This window comes from Lutra lutra, chromosome 9 (assembly GCF_902655055.1).
Source record: "Lutra lutra chromosome 9, mLutLut1.2, whole genome shotgun sequence".
In the NCBI taxonomy this organism is placed as follows: Eukaryota; Metazoa; Chordata; class Mammalia; order Carnivora; family Mustelidae; genus Lutra; species Lutra lutra.
Genome location: NC_062286.1, coordinates 67697372 through 67714752, shown reverse-complemented (window position 1 = coordinate 67714752; position 17381 = coordinate 67697372). Strand labels below are relative to the sequence as shown.

General features: G+C 43.8%; 1 protein-coding gene across 3 annotated transcripts in view; it reads left to right on the top strand.

Moving 5' to 3' along the window:
* Positions 1–2103, top strand: part of SPTBN1 (spectrin beta, non-erythrocytic 1) — a 200054-nt gene extending 197951 nt beyond the window's left edge. For all 3 annotated transcript variants that reach the window (XM_047745608.1, XM_047745609.1, XM_047745610.1), the window contains one exon: positions 778–2103. In XM_047745608.1, coding sequence (XP_047601564.1) covers positions 778–996 — 219 coding nt within the window. In that variant the 3' untranslated portion in view covers positions 997–2103. The remainder of the gene's footprint in view (positions 1–777) is intronic.
* Positions 2104–17381: the final 15278 nt, after the last annotated feature.

Genomic DNA, 17381 nt, shown 5'->3' with positions numbered 1-17381 from the left:
AGCTTTATTTTACAGTGTTCCATATATGTATAAGTAATGATCAGTCATGGCTTCTGTTATCTGGTCTCCTCAGTCACTAACAACTGGACGGCGTTCAGTTCTCTTTGTATCACTGGGAGGCAGAATGGCATCTTACTGTCTCCCTGGTGTGTCATGAGGGCTGATACAAGGACCCTGAAGTTGATGGAGGAAAGCTTGCCCACTGCTCGTAGTGGATGAGCACAGTGTGTTGGGGGGAGGGGTTGGGGGGGATCCAAGGACAGGATGTAGATCTGAAGTCCAGTCAGGGGCTCCCTGCAGCAATTCACTACTGTCAAGCAACTGTTTCATGGTTGTACTTCTTGAAGGGGGAGAGGGTCTGCTAATGAGAAAGTCATGTATGTAGTGCTTTGGATTTGAAAAACCAACTTCTAAATTCATGCAGGGTTATATGTCAAATATACTTCAGTTTTTTAAGAAAAGTTTAAAAAATAAAGGGGGGCGGTGCTTCCTAGCAATGGAGACCAGTCTTCTCATTCTTCCAAGTTTGCAGGACCACATACTAGATTGGTGAATTTCAGGTCCTGTAAACCAAATTCTCATGAGAGTTGAACCATGTTTCCTCTGCTAAGGGTCGTTTGGGAGCTGTTTGCCTCTCAGTTAGCCAGATGCCCCCATAGGCTAGATGCACTGTTCCCAAGCCTTCCAACTGATGGAGGGCGTATGTTTGGGCAGATGTAGTGAGGGTGTTTTGAGCCTATCCCTCCTGCTGAGTCTCATCTGTGATCCTTTATCCAGGAGGAAATGAACACATGGATCCAGGCCATCTCCTCTGCCATCTCCTCCGATAAACACGAGGTGTCCGCCAGCACCCAGAGCACGCCAGCATCCAGCCGGGCACAGACCTTGCCCACCAGCGTTGTCACCATCACCAGCGAGTCTAGCCCTGGCAAGCGGGAGAAGGACAAAGAGAAAGACAAGGAGAAGCGGTTCAGCATTTTTGGCAAAAAGAAATGAACTCCTTTCCTTCACCTCCTGCCCTTCTCTTACCTTTTCAGTGAAACTCCAGCATGCAAGCTCAGAACCAACACATTACTCTCTGTGCCTAATGTTCTTCAATGTGGTTGATTTTTTTTTTTTTTTTAATTTATAGAGCATTTCTTGGGGGGGGGGGGATACACCTAAACACTTTATCTCCAAGTTACAAAAGTTTGAGGTGCAGAGGGAAGACCAGATTTTTTTTTAATGAAATTATATAGATTAGATCTCAATATTTAAACTGTTCCTCAATTTTGTGAGGCTGCGTTGGAAATAACCCGCCTCTAGTGCTGTTGGTATGCAAGGCAGCGGTGCTTAAACAATATTTCCTGTGCTCACCAGAGACAAAATACCAGTTCCCTGACACCATTCTCTTCCATTTATTTCCAGTGGTTACCTTGAGTCTCGACTATTAGAAGTGCCCATGATGGGTCTAACTTTGATTAAACAGATCGTGTATTAGGATCTTGCTGCAGCCACAGTGCAGCTCCATGTTAAATCTACAGACCAAACCATTTGTATCTGGCATCACTTACTAATAACACCTGACATGCGGCTTTTCTGCATCACCTGCAAGGACAGTTCAGAATGTCGGTATACCGGTATATGAGAAGGAATAGAAACTGATACTGTTTTAAATAATCTGTAATTTCTTTTTTTTTTTTTTTTGCCAAAATACATTATATTGTATGTTTGAGATAATTCTAGTACAAAATATAATAAAACTAGATGTATAATAAACCCTTTAAATCATTGGTAAGTGTACAAGTGGAACTGAAGCATTTACTGGACAAAGTAATGTTACTCTAATGGTTACTTGCTCGTGCGTTGCCACACTGTGTTATAATTTGCTTCATTACCTTTGCTATTTGATACATAGTGTGCATTTCTTTGTCACTGTAACGATTGTAATGACAAATTTTCATCTTACTGCACAATCAAAATGGCATCGATAGGAATGAACTCCAGAGGCTGGGCCTGAGCAAGGAGGAGGTCGCTCAGGCCTGGCGCTCAGTCGTTTGACCTGTACCTCTCAACTTTTGCCCTGTTAAATATATGCTATGTCATTAAATGCTTTTAAATCTAGCACGGCGGCTAATTGTTGTCTTTTCTCTCCTGCGTACATGCCATGTAGGGAAACTGCAAAGCCAGAAATAGCAAATGGGAAACATTAGACCATCCATCCGGGTTCCTGTTTTGTGTTCCTGAGTATGTGTGTAGTACACCAGCTTTGAAAACTACAGCAAATAGAATAATAAACATGAGATGTTTTGCAGCTACACATACAGATTTTATCTTTTATTTATGAAAAAGTTAACAGAACTTGCTAAGCCTGAGTGCCGAGGAAGCTGTTGGCAAACTTTTTCTGTAAAGGGCCAGAGACAGCAAATATTTTAGGCTTTTGTGGGCTAGACTCTGTCCCTGGAAGCTGTTTATCATGGAATACAGAGGCAACCATTGAATGATACGTGAAGGAAAGGGCATGACTATGTTCCAGTAAAACTTTATGGACACAGATACAAATTTTATGTAATCTTCACATGCTATGTAATATTCTGATTTAAAAAAAAAATAGTAAAATGTAAAATCTATTGTATATAGATCATACAAAAAACAGATGGCTGGTCAGATGTGGCCCATGGGCCCATTCAGTGATACCCAGCATAGGATCACAGGTTAGATATGCATGTTATACTTGTCCCTTTTTTATCTGGGTACATTAACGCAGACCATTTGCATATTTTCTTAACACAGAGCAGCCACGGGATGCTAGTATTACAGGCTTTCAGTAAACTGTTCCACAAAGGCCTATGCCTACTGCGATGTCAGTCCTGGGCTCCACAATTGACTGGCATTGGAGCTTTCTGTAACCCCAGAAACAGACCTTGCCATCTCTCACGCCTTCCTCTCTCATGCACCCAAGGCCATTTAACTTTGTGTGACATGCCTTTGCCCTTCCTTACCTTCCATAAAATTCAAATCACGTCTCAACAGATGATTCTTTCACCAAAATATTTCACTAAGAAAAAGCATCTTGGAAAGTAATCACTATTGACAACAGCCTACTCTGGACAAAGCCAGCCAGATGGCAGGCCAGACACACACAAAGGAAAATAATCAGCAATTCCAGAATCCTATAAAGAAGTACATATGCATGGAATACTTTGCACATAGTTCCAGAGGCTCACAGATCCCTGATTACTTGGATTTGGGCGAACTTGCTCTCCTTACTGCACTTGCTGAGGATACCCTGCAACCTGAAAGGGGAAGATGATGGGCAGTGGAAGAAAAGGCACAGCAGAAGAATGGCTTCTGTGGGTCCTCGGGGGCTGATGTCAACAGGTGCCATCAGAAAATCCCAACAAGACATGTTCACTGGAAGAAGCTACGGGCCATAGAGCATCATGATTGTCAATCCTATCATGGTAAATAGGGGTTAAAAAAACCCAATCCTGTACACTATTTAGTACTTTGGGGATTGTGCACATTTATTTTTATTGCTATAGTGTTGTGCTATTTTACTTTAATTTTAGTGAGTAGGATGGTTGATAATACCGTCCTCCATACACCTGAGAAGTGAGAAGCAGTAAAACTGTCAGGATAGGAAATGGGTATTATTAATTAATTAAAGGACACTTTTGTCTCGAATATCATTGAAGTTGGAATGTATCCTCAGTTGATGGCAGCTCAGAGTTGTGTTTTCTTGGAGGTACTTGGGAGTAATAATGCTCCTTCCAGCTTATGTCCTCTTCAGTGGATGAAATAGAGTGTATCAGACTGGGTGGTGGACACATTGTTACCACCAGGTGTTTGGCACTGTTAGGATTGGTTGTGTTTGGAGGGTCTTATGGTACTTACCTCTGGATATATTATTTTCATTTTTCAGTTGGAATACTTAAATATTTTCCTTGCTCTAGTGGTAGAATTCATGCAGGAAATGTAGGCTAAAAGCTTGAGTCATACCCATTATGTAAACTGACTTTTCTAAGCATGACCCATACCCAAAATGCCATTAAAAAGAAAAAACTGTCCATCAAAGTTCAAGGTTTTTTATCACAATTGAGAGTCCTAGTGAAACCTTTCACTTTCTACTTCCCAATGCTAACCAATGATGAAATTATCCTTCTTGAAACTTAAAGGTGCCCCATATTTAGCTGAGATGAGTCCTTTTCAAATTGGCTTCTGAGTCCTTTTAGTAGAACCCTAGTAATCATTGATACTTTCCTCCCTCTCTGGCATGACAAGCTGTCCCAGGCTCATTCACTACATATCTTGCCCCAAGACCTGCAATCAGAAGTCTCCAAGAAAACCTGGTTTCTTTTACTGGAAAACGATATTTCAAAACCATAATTTGTGTCTTAGAAATGCTCATTGCTACTGAATTGGTCATTTTTTCTATGCATATCAGTAGATAAAAATAATTCATGAATTCATACAGCAATTCTGGATTGCAGGGTTTTTTACTTAACATTTCCTATATTATGTCATAATCTTTTCCACCCAGAATCAGCACAAAGATCAGGGGCATAGAATTAAAATATCCAATAGTAACTACTGTGCTTTATTACACACACAAACTCAGAATAGCGATACTAATACCACCACCATTACAGTTAGAACAGTTTTGGGGTGTTTTTGTTTTTGGTCAAACTTTTTTTACACTGTCATAATTGTGGATTGATTCACTTGTGATTGTAAAATAATTTGGTACCCTTTAACTGTGTTCCATGGTGGAAACATCTCGCAGAACTGGAGTACAGTATCACATCCAGACTATTGACATTGACCAAGACTCAACATCTCCATAGCAGTGGGATCCCTCCTGCCGCCTGTTACTGCCACACCTTCCCAGCAACCACCAGTCTGTGACATGAAACATCTGTTATTTCAGAAATGTATGCCTGGAATCACACAGGATGCAACCATTTAGGATTGGTTTCTTTTTCCACTCACCATAATTCTCTGGAGATTCTTCCAGCTTATCCCGGGTATCACTAGTCTGTTCTGTTGTATCACTGAATAAGCAGTCCACGGTGCGGATGACCACAGTTTGCGCATTTACTTATTGAAGGACATTGACATAGTTTCCAGTTTGGGGGTATTATGAATAGAGCTGTGTAATCATTATGTGGGGCTTTTTGTGTGGACATAAATCTTTATCTCTCTGGGGGGAAAAACGCCCAGGAAATGTCAAGAACAATTTTTTAAAATATTTTTATTTATTTGATAGATCACAAGTAGACATGCAGGCAGAGAAAGGGAGAAGCAAGCTCCCTGCTGAGCAGAGAGCCCCATGCGGCGCTCGATCCCAGGACCCCGAGATCATGACCTGAGCGGAAGACAGAGGCTTAACCCACAGAGCCACCCAGGGGCCCTGTCGAGAATAATTTTTGAAAACATTTTGCATGCGCTCTCACACTAGATCGTTTGACTGTATCCACAATGTCTGGACAAATGATTCTCATTCTGCTCTGTCTCAACCTGCACTAATCTTCCGTACATCACTTTATTAGTGCTCGCTGCTCTCCCTACACGGGTATTCCTACGCCCTGCACGTCTCTTTGTCTGGAAGTGCGTTGCCCCTTCCTGCCACCCTCGCCTCCCCTTATTTTTGGCCATTTCTCAAGCACTTAAAGTGTTCTCTCTTCGCTTTCAGGACTGAATCAAGATTTCCCAAGGGAGACATAAATGCAAGTCCGGAGTTTTTCAAGGTATGTAAACCCAGCATAACACAGGCTACCTAGGAAAAGGAGTTTTTCAAGTTTAAGAAAAAAAAAATTTTCAACTGGCTTGACTGGGAGAGAGAATGTTACTTTCTGTTTGGAGCTTTGAATGCTTTTTTGCAAAAGATCAGCCTTCTGCAAGAGGGGCTTCCAGAAGTGGAACTGGAGGGGCCTCCTCTCCAGCTGGATTAAAGTGGGATGGAGTCTCGTGAGGTGCGCAGGCTTCTCTTCCCCGCTGGTTGGTGCTATTACGGCTGTGCTCACCTGGCTGGGGACGCACTGCAACCCTGAGCATCCGCGGAACCCGGCTGACGGGAAGAAGCCGTGAGCGTGCGCACAAGCATGTGGTGCAATCTGAGAGCTTCATTTTTGGCGCTGCAGTGAGCTTAGAAGACACTTCTCAGGAATGCCCAGGGTTCTCAGGGCACGTGGGGTTAGTGGTCCCAGCTGCCCTGACTGTCAGCGCCCCCCTCAAACCTCGGGTCCTCTCTCAGGGCGGGTGGGCGGCACAGCGGGAAGCGGTCCCCTTGGACTTTCCCGTCCGCCCCGCCCCCACAGGCCTGCGTCTGCCGCGCGAGCAGCCGGGTTTTCTCTGTCTGAGGCCCGGCGCGCAGCCTGGAGGGCTGCCACGTCAGGGCCGCGAGCGTTGTGTGGGCTCGCGCCAGTTTCCACTTGGCCTTCACTTGTCCCTTGGGCTGTTTATCACGCTGGGAGGACCCATTGTGTCTGGGAGTGGGGCTGAGGAGGCGGAAGAGCAGCGGGGGTTCCTGAAACTGTTTGAAGGGAAAGGGAATATTCTCTGGCCCCGGGGCCCGCGGGGGCTTTCTGCGCGGGGTGGGGCGTCCTGCATTCCGCGTCTGGGCGTGGGCTGGAACCTGCGAGCTTTCTCGCCCCCGGAGTCCAAGCAAGCCTGGGCTCACAGCATTTTCCCTGGTGAATCGACTCCGTTTCCAGTCACCATTTTAGTCTCCTAGTCACCGCGAATTGTTTCCATGTTGCTGTTCAAGCTTCGGTTTGGTGAAGGAAGCAGTCTCTCAAGGTTTTCATCTCCTGTCCGGGGCCTCCCTCTCAGGGAAAGGTCTCGCAGGCTTAATCACAATGGCCGGAAAGAGCGTGCCTCTGAACCAGCGTCGCTGCCTTTCGGCCGGCCCTTTCCTGCTGCCCTCTGTTCCCCGGGCTGTTCCACCTCAGCTCCTGTCTTTCCTGGGCGCGTGTGATTTGATTACTTCATCCGGCTTGCTTGGCCCCTGCTGCTCTGGGGAAAGCGTGTGGGCTCTGAGCCCAGACAGGCTGGAGTCATGACTCGGCAGTCCAGCCAAATGCCAAGTATACTCCCTCATCGCCTTTGCAAAGCTCCTACTAAGTGCCACCCGCTCGGGGGGGGGGGAAGGTGGGGGGGTGAGTTGGGGGACAGCCTTTGGGGCGCTTACAATATGCTACCCTCCTCACGGTCGGCTTCATCTGAGCCTGGCTCTTCTTACCTTGAGATTGAAGGAATGAGGGGAAGGCCCCTGCGCTCCAAACATCAGTTCCCTCTCTCGCACTATGCTGCCCGCGGGAGCCTTCTCTGAATTTGTTTTTTTCCCCTACAGATGGTTTTATTAGAGTGTTTCACAGTTCCATAACAGAAAATCCACATCTACAATGGTGTAAATACCAGGGAATTTGTCCCAAGGTGGGGCTAGTTGAAAGGTTGATTTGCTTCCCAAGTTCTCAGTCTTATCAGGACTGCCCATCAATAGATCTGTACTCTCCCAGACCCACACTCCTGCCTGCCTCACTTTTGGCCTTAGGCTGGTTTCCCTCCTGGTGGAGGCAGCTGCCAATACTCCACGGTCCTTGTTCACATCTAAGAGGAGGGAAGAGGCCCGTCTTCTCCCAAACAGAACAGAGCCCCAAGTTTTACTCTGAATGGATTGATTTAGGTTTTGCATCCATCCCTGAACCACATCTTCCACAAGAGAAGACACGTCAGGCAACCAGGGTGCCTTCCTGGTCTCTCCAAACCACAGGTCATTAGAGAAGGGACATGGGTAAGTGGGCCCTCAGTGTCCCTCACAACATATGATTACAAAAAAACAGTCAAAAAATAACATCACAGGGTGGCTTGGGTGAGGTAGAGTGGTGGGTTTGATGGGATTCCCACCTTCCGCCCGGCTCCCCAAATGCTTAGTATCTCCACGTGAAAGTGTTGGTTCCAAAAGGAGTGGGGTTTGAGAAATGGCCACGTTTTCTCTGAAAAGGAGAAATGGTGGTTCTTTAAGTTAGGTTTGAAGCTCTTTGTATTCTATTCTAGAAGAGAGAGAGAGAAAGAGAATCTTTAGCAGGCTCCACACAATCTGGCTTGATCCCAGGACCCTGAGATCATGACCTGAGGCAAAATCCAGAGTCAGATGCCCAACCAACTGAGTCACCCAGGTGACTACTCTTTGTTTTTTAAAGCACGTTTGTGAATGTATTCAAGGTTGCCCCTGACTCTGCCTATTTTGATACTGCTACTGGGTTTTCCCTATGAGGTGCACCTGGCTTCAGAGAAGAGCCTATATGGGTCTGGTCCCATTTGCTACTGTCTGCGGGGTTCCCTTCCCCAGCAGTCACTGGAGGGGCGCTTTAGACACAGCAGCAAAGCAGCTAATGGGATGCTATAAATTTATGAATTAACCAAATACTTTCTAAGGAATTTAATTTTTTTTCTTTTGAAATACAGTTCTCCAAAAGGTGTTCTTGATGTATTTGGGGAATCCTGAATGCCTCAGTTAATAGTTGAAACATCATTTAGCCAAGATACAATTCATGTTGGTACACAATGTTCTGGGGCGGCCCTCCCTTCCATGAACAGCTCCTATCACTCAACACTGTTTCTTTACAAAGTCCTCTTCATTGACAGGAGGTAAGATTACCTAGAGTGTTCATGACTTAAAAGGCCAAGGGTCTCTCATGTGACTGAGTTTGGGGTGCTGAGGCAGGGTCCAGGGGAAGCCACTTGCTGGGGTATGAGGGTTGGTGAAAGTGGGTACCACTTCCCTGGGTCTCTGGAAAAGAGAGAAGGTGGAATGCCTGGCATTCCTCAGTTAGGCGGGGACAGGATTTAAATTCCACAGAAGAGTCTGCAAAGATGAACTGGTCCTTATGTTATCTTTTTAATTGCGACACTTGGCATTTTCCTTATTTCTCGGTCACAGTTGCCTCTTGGGGAAGCAGCCCAGCAGTGGGAATATAACCACATGGCTCCCCTTTGCATCTCGGATCCTTGGGAGCCGGGACCACAAAGGGCCTGTGTTCCACCCCATGGCTCCCTTCATAGCCCTTGAGACCCAACCAAGAGGAATGCCATTTCTGCACTAGCTGGGACTGAGAGAGAGTCTGCATTTGCTGAGCTCTTACTGTAAGCATCAACTGCTGACCTTGGCACTTCACCTGTGACAACTCATGGAACCTCACGATGACCCCGTGAGGTAGATGCTTGTTGCCAGGTGAGATACTGTACAGCTCAACCACAAGGGTCACTGAAGGGAACTGAAGACAGTGAGCCAAGCTGAAGCTGGTAGAGAACCAAGACCACAGCGTTTCAGAGTGTTCTGGAGCTCAGACAAGGTCTGGCTGACGTCGTGATTGATGCCTTCCCCTGCCTCATCCCATTCCAGCTGTGTTGTAATCTTTAGCTTCTAAGAAGGGTTTGCCCAAGATCTCACTGTCATCTGGCATGGCCAGCCCAGATGTGTGGGAGTGGGTGTGTGCATGTGAACATACCCCATAAGGAAAAGGAGCTGGTCTTTTCCAAGTAATGAGGAGCACAAGCTGGATCTGAATGTGCCAGAACAACTGGTTGGAAAAAACCGGCCATTGATTTAGGTACAAGGCTCTGAACATCTGGTCTCACCTGTTTCACCCTTTGTTCTCCAAATACAAAACTTTGTATTGCTAACGACAAGAGCTGACATTGGGCAGCGTACTAAGCGCTTGAGCTACCTCTCGGAATCTGCAGGGCAACTCTGGGGGCCACCATCGCTTTTCTTGGATGTACAGCGGGGGAAAGGAAGGCTTCGAGAGTTAAATGTTATATAAACCACGGCAAGGGATTTTAATTCTGACGTGGCTTTCCAGAGGCCACACTCTCTCTTGGACTGACCATCCACCTGATGTCACTTGCCTAGGTTGTAGACTGAGAAACAACTGTCATGGACCCAGCACCAGCCAGTGGAGGGAAAGGGGGTCTCGTGCATGTAAATCATCCCCTTACAGGTGGGCTTTTAGCGTCAGTCCACTTAACTGCTACACAAGCCTGGACTCTCGCAGTCTCAGCTCTTTAGGGCTCCTCAGGGCGCATGTACCTCTTGAGCTTAGTGTGCAGGCAGCAAGGTACTTCTCAGAGCCATGTGCCATGTAATTGGAGAGTGGTTGATGCCTGATTCAGACTTACGTGTCTGCAGCTGCCCAGATCTGGACTGTCTGTGTGCTTAAGTCCTTTCTGGATCAAATTTAAGGTCAGGGATGCCTGGGTGGCTCAGACAGTTAAGCCGCTGCCTGAGCCGTGTGGCTCAGGTCCTGATCCCAGAGTCCTGGGATCAAGTCCTGCATCGGGCTCCCTGCTCAGCCAGGAGCCTGCTTCTCTCTCTGACTCTGCCTGCCACTCTGCCTGCTTGTGTTCTCTCTCTCTCTCTGATAAATAAATAAAATCTTTTAAAAAAAAATTTAAGGTCGGTTAGAGGACATGGGGGGGGGGCACAATAACCCTTTGGAAGGAAAGAAGAAAGGGAGGAAAGGGTAGAAGGATCCTCCAAGGAGCTGAGTACTCTGTAGCCTCAGAAAGGCAGCAAAATAAATCATGGCTCTACATCAGACCCTGGGCCCCCTTTGGTGTTTCAAAAAAAGAAAAGGAAAGGAAAAAGATTAGCTCACAGTCTAGGTGGACAGGTTTCTTAAATCTCCTTCACAGCCAAAGGAGGTGAAGACAAGCTATAAGATCTGATGGACTCCAGCTGAGACCAGTCGGATTTGCATTCCAGCTCTGTGATGGGCCCCAGGGCCCCTTTGTTCTCTGACTTCAGTCATTTCTCCTTGCTCTGATTTCTGACTCTCCCAACTGTCTGTCCATCTTACTCCTTGGCTGTTGTCCCCACATGTGTAAAATTCGACACAGTTAAATAGCACATGTACTTATTCTCTATAGTATTTTCACTTAAACTTATGTCACATTTTGTTATGTTGCTATACTTTGTGTTCTTTTTTTTAAGATTATTTATTTTAGAGGGTGGGGGAGGGGCAGAGGGAAAGGGGAAGCAGAGTCCCCACTGAGTATGGAGCCCTAGGAGGGGCTCCATTTTACCACCCCGAGATTATGACCCCAGCCAAAATAAGAGTCAGATGTTCAACCGACAGAGCCACCCCGGCGCCCCGATACACTTTGTGATTTTTATTTCAAGGATGATATATTATTTTCCATTGGGTCAGTGCACCATCAGTTATGAAAACGTTCATCAAGTTCTAGGCATTTAGCAATCAGATCACTCCCCATCAAAGAGACTTGAGTTCCTAAAATTACAGCTCTGACTTGGTTCTTTCCAAGGTACTTTTCTAGGGCCATTAACCCCATCCAGGTAGGGCCACTTCACAGACCATATTGCCCTGTAATTACTTCCCCTAGTCAGGCTACAGACTTCTGAAGCTGGCCTCCTTCCACCATTGTGGAATTCATTGCCCTTTCCAGCTCAGAACCTTGATCTCAGCAACACTGACAGCTTTAGTAACTTCACATTTCAGGAAATTAGGATTAGGTCTCTGTCCCTCTGCTCCCTAAGAACTTCTGGGGTGCTAATGCAAATTTTATCCACAGCCCAACACAGTTTAAGACCACATCAATAATTCCTCTCATAAAAAACACACAAAAAATTAAGCTTCATCCTGCCACACACCTTGCCACATTTTCTTAGGAATCGCTCAGAATGTATTTACAGATTTTGCTTCATTTGCTATTACCATCTTTCTAAACCATCTATCCACTTAGTTACTAGCTATAAATAAGGGTAACAGTCTTCACACACACACACACACACACACACACACACACACACACACAATGATTGTTTTTATTTGTCATCAGTGTAAAATAGCATCTCGAGCATGCTTTGAGTTCCTTAGACTCCCAGCTAGGGTAAACTTGCTCTCCTGTATTTGACATTTCCTTTTCCTTTTGAGTAAATTATTTGTTCACACCTGGATCACTGAGGCTTCTGGGTCACAAGCTACAAACACCACCTCAGGCTGGTTTAGCAGAAAAGGATCTTATGAAGGGCCCCAGAATCTCCAGTGGGGCCAGAGCATCAGGCGGAGGGTTTTTACAGCTGGGAGTGATGCCCAAAATCCTGCTGCAGGACCGGCTCCTTCAACTTGCTGCTGGGCAAAGACCTGCAGGCACCCACAGTCAGGCCTGCCCTGTTGCCTTTGACAACAGATCCCGCACAGGCTCCCCCTCCTTCCCATCACCAGCTTCCAGTTCTGAGTTGTGTGGGTGCATTCCATTGCTCACCACCAGGGAGGCTGGGAAAAGGCGTCCTAATTCTCTATAGAGGGAGGATTCTGCCTCAAGAGGTGGTGGGTTCTGCAAACATAGGAGTGGGGTTAAAAGAAACATGGATGGCTCTATTAGTTTTATTTTGCTGCCTCGGCACGTTGTCATACACTTACGGCTGAAAGCAACACAATTTTATTCTCTTACAGTTCTGAAAGTTGGAAGACACAAGTCTGAGTGGCTGAAATGCAGGTATTAGTGGGGCTGCATTCCTTTCTGGAGGCTCTAGGAGGCGCTAGGCTCTAGAATCTGATTCCTTGCCTTTCCCTGCCTGCTTTCCTTGGCTTGTGGCTATTTCCATCTTCAAACTAGTAATAATGGATGCAAATCCTTCTCATAACACAGCACCCTGAATGTCCACATCTCTCTCCCACTTTTTTAAAAAATTATTTTTATTAATATATAATATATTATTTGCCCCAGGGGTACAGGTCTGTGAATCATCAGGCTTTTCACATTTCACAGCACTCACCATAGCACATACCCTCCCTCCCCAATGTCCATCACCTAACCACCCTCTCCCTACCCTCCCCCCACCCCCAGCAACCCTCAGTTTGTTTTGTGAGATTAAGAGTCTCTTATGGTTTTTCTCCCTCCCGATCCCATCTTGTTTCATTTTTTCCTTCCCTACCCCCCACAACCCCCCACCCTGTCTCTCTAATTCCTCATATCAGAGAGATCATATGATAATTGTCTTTCTCTGATCGACTTATTTTGCTCAGTATAATACCCTCTAGTTCAATCCACATCATTGCAAATGGCAAGATTTCATTTCTTTTGATGGCTGCATAATATTCCATTGTGTGTGTGTGTGTGTGTGTGTGTGTGTGTGTGTGTGTGTATTACATCTTCTTTATCCATTCATCTGTTGATGGACATCTCTTTCTCCCACTTTTAAGGACCCTTGTGATTATATTGTACCTGCCTGCATAATCCAGGATCATCTCATTTTAAGGTCAGTTAATTAGCAAACTTTATTCTTCTGTCGTGTAATGTAATGAATCCCTAGGTTCTGGGATTAGGATATAGCTATCTTTGGTGGGGGGCATTGTCCTGTCTATCACAGTTGTCAGAAAAATCCAAATATCTACCACAACCTCTGTAGCCTGCTTATTTATTGAAGTCATCATGATTTGGTTATACATCGAAATACTCTCTCCAGATTTTTAACTTTTATCAGACATAGGGAATCAAACTGTTTTCCCTAGTCTGCTGTTTTGGTTTGATATGGAATTTAAAAACATTTAAATATTAAGATCCATCCATTTTCTTTTTTCCCTTTGTGACTTTAGTACTGAGGACATTCATCTTTCATAGATCTAATAACCTGGTAACTTTGTGCTTTTCTTTCTTTTTTTTTTTTTTAAGATTTTATTTATTTGAGAGAGAGAGAGAGAGTGGGAGGTGGAGGGCAAAGGGAGAAAGACTAGCAGACTCCATGCTGAGCCCAGAGCACTGAGATTCTGACCAGCGCCAAAATCAAGAGTTGGACACTTGACCAACTGAGCCAGCCAGGTGCCCATTATTCTGTGCTTTTCATCCAATGCTTACACTTCAGTAAATTCTTCTGAAGTTTATTTTGATGTCCTTTATAAGGAGTGCCTCTAACTTCATTGTTTTTCCCAATCTCTAGCCATTTACCCCAATACTACCAGTAAACAAACTTCACTTGGTCTCTTTCCAACATTAGAACTATAATGTCTGATTTTTTTGTAATGTCTGATTTTTATTGAGTATCTAATATTTATTAAACACCAAGTACAGCTAACATTATTTTTGTCTCATTGCAGAAACACAGGGTGACCCGAGGCACATGTGTTGAGTTCAGTGGCTAAGCTTAACACACAGCATGCACTCAGTAAGCATTTGTGGAATGAACGAATGAAAGCATATTAAAAATAAATTTGTATTTCAGTCAGTCCTTATTGATTTCACTATTCTACCCTTATGATCCTCTTTCTTGAATTTGGGAGCCTATTTCTAGTTTCTTAACTATATATGTTTTTCACCAGCACCACATTTTACTATTGGTGTTTTTGAATTCTAAGTGTTTAATGCTGGGGGTTTTTTTAATAGTTTTATTTTGTTGACATGATATTTGATCAGGTTTATCTGTGTTCAGATTTGAGTGCTGGTGCTAAGTAGGAATGGGAGAGGTGGCAGGCATGTGCTTGGTAGGGTTTGGACAAAGCTTTCAATTCCGAAGATGAAGTCACAACTGCAGAAGAGTCTAACAGAAGGAAGGTCTCCTGAGTGATGCACTTGTCGGTAACTTCCCATCAGCTACTCACTCACTAGTATAGAATTTTTCTCTCACATCTGAATTTTGCATAACAGTGTGCAGTTTCAGAGGCAATGGGAGAATAAACAACCATTTAAAATGTAAGCACTTTTTTTCTTCCCAGAAGGCTTTCTCTTTTGAAGTGACATTATTTCTAGTATCCTGTGTATTCGTGTAGATCCCAGCATGGTTAGAATGTGCTTAGCAATCCATGACGATGTTTCATTAGAAAAATTCCAATAATTTAATTCCAATAATTTAAATTCTCTTATATTGTTTTACCTACCAAGTTGTGAATCAACAAGCATTCATGTAGTCTGTGTAATGCCGGCATTAGTTTTTCATGGAAGTGAAGGAAGAGGGGGTGAGAACAATCAAAAAGATGCATCTGCTGGGACCCCTGGTTGGCTCAGTCAGTTGGGCATGGGACTCTTGATATGGGCTCAGGTTATGATCTCAGGGTCCTGAATGGAGCCCTGTCTCTGGCTTCTCTGTGCTCAGCAGCCTGGAGTCTGCTTCTTGCCTGTATCCTCTCCCTTAGCCCTGGCTCCCTGGAGTGCACAGCCCCTCTCTCTCTCAAATAAATAAATCTAAGAAAAAAAAAAAAAAGAATCCCAAGGCTTTATGCATATTTTAAAAATGTTGTCCTTATGGAGGTACTTTACCAAGATAGTAGGATAAAGCATATTTTTATCTATCAGTTTCTTAGATTGATGTATGACTTTTAAGTATCATTTACATGATATGTGGGCCTCCATTTGCACTCTTGTCCCAAGCCCTGCAGGTGTTAGAGGCAGAGCTGTTTGTGTCTACTGAGATAATTACAAGTTTCTTTCTCTTTTAAATTGTGGGAAAATAAATTGCATCTGTAGTAATATTATTTAGCAAAATTTGTGTTCCTAAGATAAAATCAAACTAGGCATGGTGCACTATTTTGTTTGCTTTCACATTGCCACATGTGTTTTACTAAATTTGATTTAGGATTTTTGCAGTCCTGTGTGAGTGAGACTGGCATCACTTTCCTATCTTTCGATGTTTGTGGCATCAAATGAGTCAGAAAGTGTCTTATCAATTTTGCTTTATGTTGTTTCAAACTTTAATATTAGGTCTGTACAAGTTTGGAATTTTTACACCTTCCTGATGAGTTGAAGTTTTTAAATACTATACCCTTATCTTAGTTTAGTAATGATTTTGCCTTAAACTTTTAGTAATTTAGTAATTACTTTAGTAATTTAGTTTAGTAATGTTTTTTTGTAATAGTTTAGTTTAGTAATGTTTAGTAATGATTTTGCCTGAAACTTTACTTTGTCTGATACTCTGTTTCATTTGGTTAGTATAGAAAGTTTATTTTGCTGATAATTTGCATTCTGTATATTTCTCAATCACTATTTTCCCCTGGTCTACTATTTTATGTTTTAGGTGTATCTTTTCTATATTTCATATACCTGGATTCTTAAAAATTTAGTCTGCTGAACTCTGTTTGTTTTTTTTTTTTAACTACTCTCTACATTTCACTTGGGGCTTGAACTCATGACCCTGAGATCAAGACTCACATGCTGTACTGACTGAGCCAGCCAGGCACCCATGATGAACTCTATTTTTTTAATTGGAGAGTTTCAACTCTTTACATTTGTTGTAACTACACATATACTGGATTTATTTCTACCATCTTAATATGTGTCTTTAAAAAAAAAATCTATGTGACTGTATTAGTCTGCTCAGACTGCTATAACAAAAATACCACAAACTCAGTGACTTAAAAAATAGAAATTTATTTCCTTATAGTACTGGAGGCTAGAAGTCTCAGATCAAGATGCTTTTTGGTGAGGACTCTCTTCCTGACTTGTAGACAACCACTATCTTGCTGTGTGCTCACATGACTTTTTTGTGCAAACAAGCAGAGGTATGGGAAGTTCTCTGGTGTCTTTTCCTGTAAGGACACTAATCGCATTGGATTAGGATCCTACCTTTAATGACTTACTTCAAGGACTCATCTCCAAATATAGCAATATGGGGGTTAAGGCATCAACATATAAATTGGGTGGGGAGTAGGGGGTGGGGGAGCACATAGTCCATAATAGTAGCATTCTAGATTATCTCTCTATATTCCAGAGTTCTGATTCTCTCTTTGGGTGTATGCTCTATTCTGAGAGATCTTACATTCTAGTGGGGAGACAGAGACAATTAACATAATATTAAATAGAACATATATTAGTCCTGATGCATACTGGAGAGAGATTAAAGAGTTGTATGTATTTGAGAGGGGGTTACAACTTGGGGGTCTGGCAATGGAATCACTGGGAAGGTGACATTTAAGAAAATCTCAAAGAAGGTAAGGAAATGAGTAACACAGATAAATAGGGAAAATTGTTCTAGGAAGAGGGAATATCTAGGGCAGGGGTCTGGAGGATGAAATGCTCCTGAGGTGTTTGAGCAACAAAGTACAGTCAGAGTGGATGGAAAGGAGTGAGCAAGGGGAAGAGTTAGAGAGGTAACAATTACTAGGCCCTAAGCAAGCTAAAATTAGTACAGTCCACCCAGTTTACAATCCAAACTATGTTTTCATTTCAGTAGGCCGTGGTAAGAACTTTGACTTGGATGCTGAAGAAGAGAGGGGATCATGGAGGGATTCGAAAAGAGAAGTGGTTTGCTTTGGTTCCACAGCTTGATTCAAGCTGCTAGATGGAATGTCAACTGGGAGGAGCTGAGACAGAGCAGGAAGCAGCACACGGAGACCCCAGGGAGCACTAGCATTCTCGTGAGGAGGATCAAGACAAACTTCGGACTTTTA